Source organism: Branchiostoma lanceolatum, chromosome 19 (assembly GCF_035083965.1).
Source record: "Branchiostoma lanceolatum isolate klBraLanc5 chromosome 19, klBraLanc5.hap2, whole genome shotgun sequence".
NCBI lineage: Eukaryota > Metazoa > Chordata > Leptocardii > Amphioxiformes > Branchiostomatidae > Branchiostoma > Branchiostoma lanceolatum.
In genome coordinates this window covers 9,153,760-9,166,538 of record NC_089740.1, presented here as the reverse complement: position 1 = coordinate 9,166,538, position 12,779 = coordinate 9,153,760, and the positions used below count along the sequence as shown (strand labels likewise).

At 44.2% G+C, this 12,779-nt stretch overlaps 1 protein-coding gene across 1 annotated transcript; it reads left to right on the top strand.

Moving 5' to 3' along the window:
* Positions 1-9,731: 9,731 nt before the first annotated feature.
* On the top strand, positions 9,732-12,056 carry LOC136425703 (uncharacterized). Its single transcript, XM_066414641.1, has 3 exons — positions 9,732-10,764; positions 11,103-11,229; positions 11,652-12,056. The coding sequence occupies exons 1-3, from the start codon at positions 9,822-9,824 to the stop codon at positions 11,773-11,775; spliced, it is 1,194 nt and encodes a 397-aa protein (XP_066270738.1). The 5' UTR covers positions 9,732-9,821; the 3' UTR covers positions 11,776-12,056.
* The last annotated feature ends 723 nt before the right edge of the window (positions 12,057-12,779 follow it).

Below are 12,779 nucleotides of genomic sequence, written 5' to 3'. Positions count from 1 at the left end.
AAGTCCATGTGGATTGTGTTGGAGTTGTGCCCCCTGGGTGACATGGACGGCTTCGTTCTGTCAGACGAATACGATCGCGAGTTAGACCTGTCAATCATGAGACAGGTGGCGGCGGGAATCGCGTTCCTCCACGAGAATGGCATCGTCCATCGTGACGTCAAGCCCGCCAATATTCTCTTCACGGGAAGGCCGTGGTGCCCGGAGGCTAAGATAGCTGACTTCGGGCTTGCGAAGTTGTACACGGCCGTGACAGGGGGCGGGACAGGGGGACTGGTGTCGGGGAAGGGGACGCCATGTTTCGTGGCTCCTGAAGTCGTCCAACCTCCTTACACCGAGAAATGCGACGTCTTCTCTATGGGAGTGGTCTTCGCTTCACTAATAGACCTGACAACCGTCGCAAGAGGAAAGTTGGGACTGCTTATAAAAGGCGAACCCATCTTTGAAGCGCTTATTGATAATCCTAAACTTAACCTGTATAGAAGATTAATGAAGTCACTTCCGTCGGGAAGCCCTCTGAAAGACCTGTGCTTGACCATGCTTGCGTACACTCCTGAAGATCGACCTTCAGCTGCGCATGTGCGGGAAGTCCTCTTGCAAGTGCGTCATCAAGAATCCCAGCATACTCCTCGTCGACAGGAGAGCGGTGATGTTGGCGCATGCGCAGATGTCCTTGGGACGGTTTTGACATTGCGACATTTGGAACTCACTGATAAGACAGAACAAGGAAGTAGTGACGACTTAACGCAGACCAAAGAACGTTGCTATAGCGACCAAAGGTCTTCTGACGAACGTCATCATTCCGACGCTTCTGATGACGTCGACATTTCTGATGACGACGACGTAGAATACGAGCATGACGAAATCAAATGTCGCTTGCTTTAAGTGCAGCGTCATATGTTTGGGACAAGATCGGACATTCAAATAGCTTTATATCTACTTTGTAATTACATGTATGTGAAAATACATCTTTCTTCTAAATTTTAATGCCATACATTGTACCATGTAAAATTGTTGAGCAATAAAGTTCATTCATATGTCTACACGAATTCTTCTGCTCCCTTTGGCTTTGAAGTCTTAGGTACTGGTACCACAGTGTGGTGATGATACTACTGTTCATTTTTACGACGTCTGATATTCACCATGCCTCTACTTTGTAGGCGGCGTTTTGAATACATGGGGCTGTTAAGGCAGAAAAATACGACAGATTTCTTAAAAATTAAATTGCATCTTACTTGCATCGTGGGTTTCTTTTAATAGCATCCTTTTAATAGATAGGACCGCTTGAGACAAACGCATATCGGAAAACACTCGCATCCGCGCTGTGGATGCATCGGGAGTTCAGTCGCTGGTTGGTCGGTGGCAAAGGAGCTAACGAGGCTACTTCGCTAGTACCGTTGGTGATCTGGAATGGCCTCGCCTCAGGGTGGGCAGCTTCAGTGGGAGATCTCTGCATGTCGCTAGGCGGCGCTAATGTGCTACCGTACGCCTGTAGATGTCCAGTAGAAACGCCAGCAGTAGTTCCGTCTCCATATTCCAATGTTGTCTGCAGACCGGAGGACTTTGTTGTTGTTGCTGTAGAGACCAATTTGTCAACTCCACACCCCATCAGATTTTGTGATACTTCTGACAAGGACATTCCCTTTAGGCGGTCAGGGCTGGCGCATCTAAAAGCACTTGTGTCAGTGACAGTATGGTAGGACAGAAAGCAGCCCTCACACATTTCACAGCGGGCTGTACTAGAGTATAAAGCTGATTCATCCGGTTGTAGCAGACATTTGAGTTTACCCATCAACCACAGCATTGTGCAGTCACAGTGAAAGGGGTTGTTGTAAACCTGTATGATATCCAGAGACGGATATCCCAACTCATGTAAGGAGACAGAGGCCAGTCTGTTATTTGACAGATTAATGTCAGACAGTTTGGGTAAATGCTTCACGACAGCATCTAAGCTGACGCGCGTGATTTGGTTGTACATCAAATGGAGGAATTTTAGATTTGGCAAGCTGCGGAGAGACCCCCAGTCAACAGTCTCAATTTGGTTAAAGTTCAAATTGAGCGAAGAAAGCTGCTTCAGTATGGGAACGTTTTTAAGGCTCTTAATGCGGTTTGAGGAAGCATCCAGGTAGAACACATCAGTCGGTACGCTTTTAGGGAATGTTGTCAGCTTCAATCTACGGCAAATCAACTTCACCCATGGAAAATACGTACCAACGGCATTCTTTGAAACTTTGCAGCCTTGTGGGTGAGCGAAACCTCTCATTGAGGTAACGACCAAGCAAAGAACAATAATAGTGAACCACAGCGGACTACTTTTGCCTTGTTTTTGTGACTGCAAGACTCCATATACTGACAACACAGCAGTCTTCATTCTTCCAAATGATTCAGCCAAATACGAATGGAAATGTCACGATTGCCCTGTGTGCCGATATGACTGATTACTGCCTTTTCTGTAGACTAAAAACGACTGGAAAGGTTCACCTTCGATGCTGTCCCCGAGAAAAACAAGATGATGTTGTCAGCGAGCACTAGCGGTGTGAATGTCAGTCTAGAGGTTCCCGTCTCCGCCAGTTCCCGATTAGCAATCAAATAAGTCTGGTATATTTCGTGCCTTATTACACGACAAAAAAAAACAACAATCATTCTGAGAAGAGACAGAAGATTACATCGCTAACTGCTGTACGTGTCGGCGTCACAGAGAGCCTCTCTGATTGGTTGAGAGACGTGGGCGTGAAATCTCATTGCTGTTGGAAACGTGTGTCGTGAAGCCATATATCATTGCAATGTAACTTGGGGGGGGGGGGGAGCTGTTCCAGTATATATTCCTGTAATGTATGTAGTCCTCTGTGAAAGTTCCATAGGTCCCAAACTGTCCAATACCGTGTTCTGCTACCTCAATTACGTATATACGTTATTACCGTGGGATATCATCGTGTCATGTTGGGAATAGAGAACCTCACGTGTTGTGGGTAGCTCGACATGTACAAACAAAGAATCCGAAAGCGTTTTCGTTGTTTTTGCGTGGGACAAATACCTCTCTCAAAATTGGTTCGCCGCATGTAAATGATCCGAGTGATCCACGATTGTTACCGACGGCGTTGGAACGCTACAGGTCAATTCACCCTCACGTGGCAGTGGGGACTCCTTGCGGTTTGTCCGATATTTGCAGTATATAGTGTTGCTCTAGCTGCAATGATATCCTAGACTGCTAGGCGTCGCTTTTAGACCGTGCAGATGCTTTACACCACTGCTATACTTCTGACCAATCACAGGACTTGATCACACGCTGGGACAAGGACCTCCACAACATCAAGGGTAAAATGGCGGACCAAGGTTTGACCAACAAAGACAAGGTTTGCCAGTTCTTTGCCTCCAATGCCGGCCTCCATTTCCGTTCGGCAGACGTGGCGGCCGCCCTGGGTCTCGACGGGCGCAGCGTGGGGCAGCAACTCGCCCGGCTATGGCGGGCCGGCTTCGTGGAAAAGGTTCAGGTAGGGCTTGTTGTTGTTGTTTTTCTTGCTCTGTTCAACTCGCCAAAGTTAGAGACAAACATACGAGGACATATGTGCTGTATTCTATCTTGCTATCAGTGCTATGTTATCCCTAGATGGTGATAGACTGTGGCATTGAACTTAACCGGGTCTGACATATGTGTCACGCTCTGTGGTATGATAAAATGGTCCGTCTGTATGTGTTCGAGGGCTCTACAACAAGTACAAAATGTAACGTTGGATCATGCATTTTGCCATTACGGATGGCATTCAGCACCAAGGACAGAGATGGCGGTGTCAGTGTCTGTGACTCAGAAAAATAGAAACATCAGGGTCACATTCATCGGCGATGAGTTAAAGAAACCAGAGCCTTTGATCTAGCCGTCATGCTCAAGTTGAACCTGTCTGTACAAGTTCACTCCACATAGTTCCGAAATTCATTTTTGGCCACGCCTTAGGTTCAAACTAAATGCTTATTGGGAATAAGTGCTCTACCTTATCTAAAGATTTACATGTAGGTGCACAGAAACAAATTGTATAAACAATATAAAGTAGAATGTAACATTACAAACCTTACTACCTCTCTTCAGAACTTGAACCTGAAACTCTATAGCTAACTTTGCAATTTTATATGACGTTACAAGTAATGCAACAAAGGATGCTTTTTTCTAACATTTAAATGCTCAGAAAATGCTGTGTACTGTACTTGTGCGCAATAAAACCTTTACACATGCAACCCTATGCAAATATCAATCTGCACCAGTGCATTTGAAGTCAACATTATGTGTGCAACTGCAAAGTTCAATATAACCTCCCCTAACCAAAAGTAGATACCGATTTTCACCAGGACACTCCTGAGTTCTTCCCAAGGGTACAGCATTGGGCCTCCGTTAGGATTTGAACCCAGGACCTTCAGATTCTGAGCCCAGCAGCCTAACCACTAGTCCTACATTGCCATACTTTTTATCCTAAAACTTTAACTTAATATTGAATTAATTATTTCCCTTCTGCCCTCCCTCAGACCACCCCCTATGCCACCTGGCGCATGAAGCTTCAGACGTATCCCGGAAGGAACTTACACGGGCCGGCTGCGCCCAAACCAGCCAGTCCGACACCGCACCCGCCGGCCAAGAAGTCTACACGGGGGTCCAGAACTCTTGAGGAAGTCAGAAATGTAAGATCTGCTGCAGCCATGATATCAACCAAGAAATCACATATTACATGTACCAGTAAGCAGCAGAGAACTTTTGCTGAACGCTTTGCTGCCCCTACGGCAGACTAAGCTACGGGAGAGAGTGAGTGAGTGAGTGAGTGAGTGAGTGAGTGAGTGAGTGAGTGAGTGAGTGAGTGAGTGAGTGAGTGAGAGTGAGCTAGTGAGTGAGTGAGTGAGAGTGAGTGAGTGAGTGAGTGAGTGAGTGAGTGAGTGAGTGAGAGACTGCAATCAGGATTTTAGGAATTTGTCAGCTTGGTCTCCTATTCATAAATCCTGAGTTTCAAGTCCACCATTAATCTGAAGCGAAAGAAATAAAAGTTGAAAAAATCTTTTTAGTAAATATCCACATGCACAGAAAAATATACAGACTCCGATTGGGATCTCTGCAAGACAAATGTTGTCAATTCTGGCTGATTACAAAATCTACCATGACATATACACAGCACAGAACTAAAACTGCAGAATGACTTAATGATGTTATAAGTTTTCAGTAAGCATTCTATACATGAATGATGGAATAAAACATATCCCCGCTTCTCCTTTCCAGGACAGTGGACATTGTGCCATGGGGTCACCTCTTGTCCAAGATTGGAGGGAAGAAGAGAATGAGGAGAGAGATGAAGAAGCAGTTCACCAGGAAAGCTCATCAGTAGAAGGTATGTATCAACTCTATGAATGTTCTTTCTTTAAACATAATGTTTCTAGGTCCTTAAAATGTTTGCTGCTGTTTTATTTATTGTGTTTTTGCAGTGACCTCTTACTGCAAAATCATTAGAAGGCAATTGCAAGAGCCATTATGTGTTTCATAATTCTATTATATTATTGTATTGTATAGCAAATGATGTTGTAAGACTTACTGTTAATAGTGGTTCCTGTATTGCATAAAAACTGTGTTTAGCATTGCTCTTCAACAACGTATGATATTTCAATGTTCATTCCCTTTTTTTTCAGCACACGGTGTTAGGGTACCACCATCCAACAGTATTTCCTCAAAACCTCCATCTGTGACAACAAAACAGACAACATCATCCCAGGACAACGTCTCAGCCCAGAGGAATCCTGAAGAAGCTCCCACTAAGAGAAAGTTAGGACGACCACCAGGTAGCAAGATCAAACCATCAACAACACTTCTGTCCAGGCTGGATCGGACCACAACTAGGAAATCATCCTCAACATCAGGGTCTTGCCAGAGAAATACTGCAACTGCAGTGAAAAGGAAAGAATGTATGGAGCCAAAGAATGCAGGCAAAGGCCTGAAGAAGAAAGTGAAGAAAACATCATCACAAACCACAGTTCAAGGCTGCAGATACAGAAGTAGCACAGATGATGAGTCGTCATCACAGAAACTTGTTGGAACTGAAGTGAAAAGGAAGGTAAGGGCTGATTCAAAGAATGCAGACAAAGGATTGAAAGGGAAAGTGAAGAAAACAACTTCACAATTCACAGATAGAGAAGACTGCAGTAGTAGAAAGGACACAGATTTTGAGCTTTCATACCAAGTACCAAACAAGACACGGCTCATGCCTACCACAGTGTCTTCCCAGAGAGCATTGGCAACTGCAGTGAAAAAGAATCCAAACAAATTAGGACTGAAAGTGAAGAAAACAATGTCCCAAACCACAGTTAAGGAAGGTAAGAGTAGTACAAGTGGTACAGATTCTCTACAGAACAAAACACGGATCATGCCTGCTACACTTGCCCCCTCACTTAACAAACCAGCTGGAAACATGGAAACCAAGCTGATAAACTTTATACAGGAAGCACAGGGCATGTTGGTGATGACAGGAGACGACGTAGCAAAGGCCCTGGGTTCGAAGCCCAAGGAGACCCACAGGCTTTTACTCCACATGCAGCGGACTGGCCAGGTAAGGAAGGTTTGCGACAAACCCACACGGTGGATGATGTTAGGTGGAGGACAGGGCAGAGTTGCTAGGAAGGGGCAGGTACAACTGAAAACTACTGCTCCATCTGTGACAGTCACAAAGCAGCAAGTGGCATCTACCAAGGCTTCCAGGAATCTCCACACCAGTACAGCCTCATCTACTCAGACCTCTAGGAATCTCCATGTAGATATGGCGACTGAGGGAGAAAGTTCCAGATCAGGCCACATCGTCTCAGCTTGGTCAGGATGTGATCAGGATGGTAAGAGACCTGCATTGCCAATATCATCCTGTGAGGAAGAGGAAGACATAGCATCCACGTCTTCTCAAGAGTCAACAAAGTTTGGGAGGTGTCTTAGCACAGCAGAAGAAGATGTAGATGTCCGCTCTGTTTCTGAAGGCCAAGACAGTGACTATCTTGAAGAAGAAGGCTTCTGCACAAATGGAAACAAGTCATCTCCAGCATCTTTGCAAAGCAAAAAGCAGAGTGCTACAGGCAACCAGAACTCACAGGTTACCACTACATTGAGGAGGTCTCTCAGCCTGTGTGGCAGGTATGTTCGGAGGACACCAGTAAAAAAGCTGGTCCTTTCACACAAGCAGAACAAGCCAGACATGTCTGTTGGGATGTCTACAGAAGACTGCTTCAACTCAAACATCATTGCAGCAAAAAACAAATCCTTTGAAGGCTCAGTGCAAAACCAAATGAGGAACCAGAATGCAGTAAGCAGTACTTGTAGTCAAGTGAAGAAAGGACTTTCAAACTTCAGAATACCAAAGAAGAACCAACTCTCTAGCAGAAACCTTGGAAAAAGTAAGCTGACTGTTAGTAAAAAGCCTGGACACTTCTGTCAAGGCAAAGAGATGTCTTTGAGTGTTTCACCTTCTGAATCTGAAGTTGAAAGATTTGATTCCAAGAAAGACAGCACTGTCAAGACCAAACAAGACTCTAAGAGTAAGACACAGAGAGCCTTCAGTTCTGCCAAGACACCACCACACATCCTCAAGCACTCAGTCAGCTACTTTGCAAGCACCTCTGAGGAACCTAACAAAAGATCAAAACTTCCCAACGCTTCTAAGACAACCAGAGACGACCACAAAGTACAGGACAGAGCAGAGAGATCTTTTGTAACGCCAACAGACAATGGTGTTTTGCAGGAACCCTTGGCTGACATAGATGTCATGGTAGACCTTTCAGTTGACAAGTCACCACGTCTCAAGAGCAGGCTGCATTCTTGTGGTTTGTGTGACAGTGAAAGAGCCAATCAGCAGTCTCCTCTCTTCATCAAGACACCTTCTTCCCTTCCTCCTAAACTTCATCCACATGTTCCAGCACCAACAGGACCATCCAGAAAGCAGTTCCTGGTTGAAACATTTGAAAGTCATGATAGCCCACCTATACTAGCTTGTCAAGAAGAGACAATGAGGAGTTATGGCACAGAATGTCCTGCTTTAAGGACTGCAAGGAGAAACTTAAACCCCCAGCTTTCTTCAGAGGCAAGTATGCAGCATCAGCAAAGAAGAACCAGTAGCTCATTGATACCTAATCAGTCAGTGTACAAAGAGGATGTACACGGGGTTTTTAGGTCAGGACTTGTTGAGAAAAATTCTTCAGAAAACTTCACTAGTAGTCAGAGTTCTCTGTCATATGCTGGTTCAGATAGAATACAGCAGCAGTTCAGAATTAGGTTTGACCAGCAATGGAGTGATGAAGTAAAGACTGCAGCAAGCAGAGGTGGACAGGAATATGTCTCAGGACAAAGTTTCTTGGATGGCAGTGCTAAGGAGAGCTTCTCATCTTTCCAAGACATTGGGACAGATCCAAGAAGAGCCATTGGCAGAGGAGTGTATGCAGAACTACAGGACAGCAGCAGAGTAACCAGGGGTGAGGTCATAGGGCAAGCAGGTCATGGGTCAGACATCTTGTTCAATGCTGAAGGTCAAAACAAAGACAGAACAAATCAAAGAACCAAACTAGGATCCTCACTCTCTACCCATGTTGGACCGAGAGTGGAAAATGTGTTTGGACAAAGAGAATGCAGTGCCAACTCTTTTGAAGTGCAGGGAAAATGTGATAGGAGAACTGCTACTAATGTTGCTCCAAGGCAACCTGCACTTACACAGCAACAACAGTATGGAGGAAGACATGGCTGCATTACTGCTACAAACTGCAAGATGGCATCTTCACACTGTATGGGTGCTGTCCCTAGTGCTGAACAGATAGCCACTCACCCACATGGTTGTACCAGAACTGATACAGCATGGAACATTTATCAGAAAGATGATAAAGAAAAGGCAACAAGTGGAAAATTGGGACATGGACAAAGATGTGCTGGAAATCAGAGTAACGTCACAGCTACAGATGTACCTCATGAAAATGAACACTCCAAAACTACAGATACTGAGGAAAACTGGCATCTTCATCATGACAGCCAGTCTGTTGGTTTGAGTATGCACAGGAAGAGAGACAATTTAGGTAGGCTGCTAGCACAGGCAATCAAGTCAGCAGTGAGCCCTCTGAATGTGGCTGGTGGTAGAAAGATGACTCCCAACACTAGAGATGTCAACAGGACTGAGGACAATAGTAAGGTTGTGGGACAGACTGGTGTTCAGTATGGAGCATCACAGCATATGATCAGTGATAGTATGCTGCAGCAAGCGGGTAAAAGTACTTGTCAGAGTTTGAGAAATGCCACAAGCCAGGAACAGACAAGGAGCAGCATAAAATCAAACCTCTGCAGTTTTGAACCAGTGAAAGTGGTGACAAAGGCTGGAATGGGTTCCTGTATCCCTTCAGGACAACATAGAGTAACAAATATCAACGACAGAGCACACCATATGGGTACTGTCCCTGGTGCTGAACTGTTAGTTTGCCATCCAAGGGGCTGTTCAAGAACTGATCCAACATGGAATGTGTGTCCAGTTGAGAAAAATGCACAGGCTGAACATAGGAGAAAGTTGGGGGGACCAAAAAAGTCAGAGGACCTCTACCAATCAGCAGAGACCAAGAGTGCAGTGGAAAGTGCAAGATTGTACAAAGTTAATGATGATGTCTCGCTTAGAGGTTCAGAGAGGATCAGTGCTAGTGGTGCCAAAGGTGTGGTACATTCTTTGACAATGGAAAGGAAAACTCAAAACATCAGGCTAGACATATCCCAGGCACCACAGAGCTGTACAGACAGTGCCCCTGTCCTTGGTGCTGATCAGCACGTGTTCTACCAAGATGTAAAACAAGCCCCTATGAACCCAGAGGGTCTGCGTATCTCTGAGAAGAGCAAACAAAATGAAAGTGCGAGGTGGCAGAGACCAAGATCACCTAAGAGTTTCTTGATAGACTATTGGAAAGTCAAAGAAGAATCAAAGGATACAACCAAAGTGGCACCAAAGGATGTAGCTAAAGTGGAATCAAAGGATACAACAAGTTTTGATATGAAGGATAAGCCTGTAGAAGAGACCAAAGTCTTGGATGACAGCTACTCCAGACTCCTTACCTGCGGCACCATCAAGGCAGAGATCAATGATAGTGAAGAAGGGACATCTAGTAATCAGATGAAGTACTGCAGCAGGAGCAGAATCAATGTCATGGAGGTGTTGCCTGGTGACAGTACAAACCTCACAGATGAAATGTCTTTGAATGTCCTAAAAGAGGAACCTGAAACTTTCTACTCATTTGAAACACAAAACAGCCAAAGACTTGTGCACACTTCACAAGTACAAGCATATAAATGTATAGACTTGAGACAATATGTTCACAACTCACCTGTTCAAGTGTCATCTGATGAAGAAGATGCAGTTGTCAGTCTTGAAGGAAGGGCTGGTCAAGCTGTGTCCAGTCTTACTGGTCCAGTTGAACAGAGTTCTTGGACTCAGCCAAAAGCTTTATACACATCAGACAAGAGAGAACCACAGAAGCAAGAAGAGTCAGCAGAGTTTCAAGGATCTTGTGGTCAAGAGGAAGCTGACATGAATGAGGCTTGGACTCAGCCAAAAGCTTTGTACACTTCAGACATGAGAAAACCACAGATGGAGGAAGAGAAGGAGGCTCAAGGATCTTGTGGTCATGAGGAGGCCACTGTGGATGAGGCAGGATGTCGTGATGGGTCAAAGGTTAGCCAGGTCATCAGACATCAGGGGTCAGTTGCCAGGGTTACCCCACAGGGAAGCAGACAAGTGGCAACGTCAGGTGAGTCTGGTTTGTTTTTTTGTTTGTTAGTTTTATACATTTATATCTGTATCTCTCTGCAGCCATGTTTTTATCTCCGTATATCATGCTCTTTTCCCCATACATGTACTTCAAGGCAAGATTTGTTTCTATATCAAATGAAGTCAAACCCTTTTGTGACCACAATTAAATATCTTGATGAATTGCACCTAACGCTTTAAGTATTGTGGTATATACAGTGCTATGAAAAGAGCAAGAAAGAATTTGATCAGAATTCTAAGAGTCCATGCTACGTCAATTGGAATATATATCTAAGCAGATATCAGAATAATACATTCTATCTTTGTTTCCCCCTACAGCCCACCCCAGTAGTACACTGCTACAGCAGGGCCATCCCATAGTCCAGCTGAATGAGCTATGTCAGAGGAACCGCCTCAGGATCTGTTTCCAGGACATCTCAGTCACTGGACCTGCACACAGGCCAAGGTAAGGCCTTTCCACAGTATAATAATATTGTCACAGCAGACAAACATCTAAACCTTATGTTGTAAAACAAACTTTCATGTTTTGTCTGGAGACATTTTATTTTTCATTGTCTTTTTACCTTCCTTCCTTTTCAGTCTCGAATCCTACCTCTCCTTCCTCTCTTAAGATTTGTTTTGGACCTTCTCTTAACACAAGTCTCTCCTTCCCACAACACTACCTTCTTTCCTCTTATTTTTTGCCTTTCCTTTACCTTCTTCTCCTTTGCCCCTAACCCCTAAATCTTATCCCTCCCTCTTTTCAACCAAGACTGCCTCCCTCCATCTATCTACCCTATCTCTCCCTCCCTCATCCTTCTCTTTCTTTCATGTCCTAGTAAGGCCTGACCCTCTAACAGTCTCCCTCTGCCTGCCTTACTGCCCCAGGGTTCAGCTAGCAGCTGTAGTCGGTGACAGGACATTCCAGGCCCAGGCCAGCTCAAAGAAAGCAGCTCGGAGAAAGGCTGCCCAGGACGCTCTACAGGCCCTTTACCAAGAGGGGTACAAGTAGGGAAATGTGCCGACTATCTGTTTGTATGTCTGTATCTGTACTCACATTCTGATGTAGAGTTATGGTTTGTTATGTACCACACACCAGGTGGGATGAGGATCTTTCATTTAGCAACAATGGAAGGAGTTTCTGAATGTGTTGTATTCTATAGACTCAGATACTGTATTGATCTCGGTGCATTGGAAAACCATAGAAAATCAACACAAAGAGAGATTGACAGGTTGCATCATGACTCTGTGAAAACGTATGAAGCTATGTGTGTGCATTCTTGTGTATTTGAAGCTTACACAGCAACTGGTTTCTGAGACGGCGGTCCTTTTGGTGATAGCAAACGAGTGTAACTACGATAGTCAGAGTCAGTCTTTTTTTTTTCTTGTAGTATAATAGCAACCTCAATGTGCCTAATGTGATGTTTTTAATCCAGGACATACAACCGTAATAGTACAAGGATATAGTTTCACTGTAACATTCTTCATCATATTAAGTGTCATTGATTTTATTGGAAATTGAATGTAAAAGCTTTAAATTGTACTTTCAGTTGTGTAGTCTAATACAAAAATGTCATGATTCTTTTCAGTCTTTTCAGACAAGCCTTCGTATATTGATGCAGTACTGCTTTTCCAGCAACTCCACAATCATCTGTGATAGTTTCATGGTTACATGCTGCTTCAAGGTTCACTCGATGTGTAATAATCATTCTGTAGTTTCTGGTCTCAACTCCCTTGGTCAGGTCGACGATTACACCCAAATTGGAGGATGAGAACACTATAATAGGAAAATTCATAGTAGTTTCTGGTTCCAGTTTGTTTAAGACTTGGTAAATTGTAGGATAGGGCACAAGTTAGGACAGCAGGCAAGTTGTAACTGTTACAATAGTTTTGCCATATGATCACTTTGATTAGAATCTAAGTATGTAACAGTTATACACAAGTTATTATAAAGTTTGTTACAAATGCTTGGTTTGTTCTGTTTAAAGCTTCCATACAAAGTTAGTAATGATTAAA

What these genes read in the sequence shown, in the direction of transcription:
- LOC136425703 (XM_066414641.1), top strand. Translation starts at nt 9,822, where the DNA reads ATGAACCCAGAGGGTCTGCGTATCTCTGAGAAGAGCAAACAAAATGAA. An exon ending in CAGACAAGTGGCAACGTCAG is followed by an intron (nt 10,765 to 11,102) that starts GTGAGTCTGGTT and finishes TTCCCCCTACAG; the next exon opens with CCCACCCCAGTAGTACACTG. An exon ending in GGACCTGCACACAGGCCAAG is followed by an intron (nt 11,230 to 11,651) that starts GTAAGGCCTTTC and finishes TTACTGCCCCAG; the next exon opens with GGTTCAGCTAGCAGCTGTAG.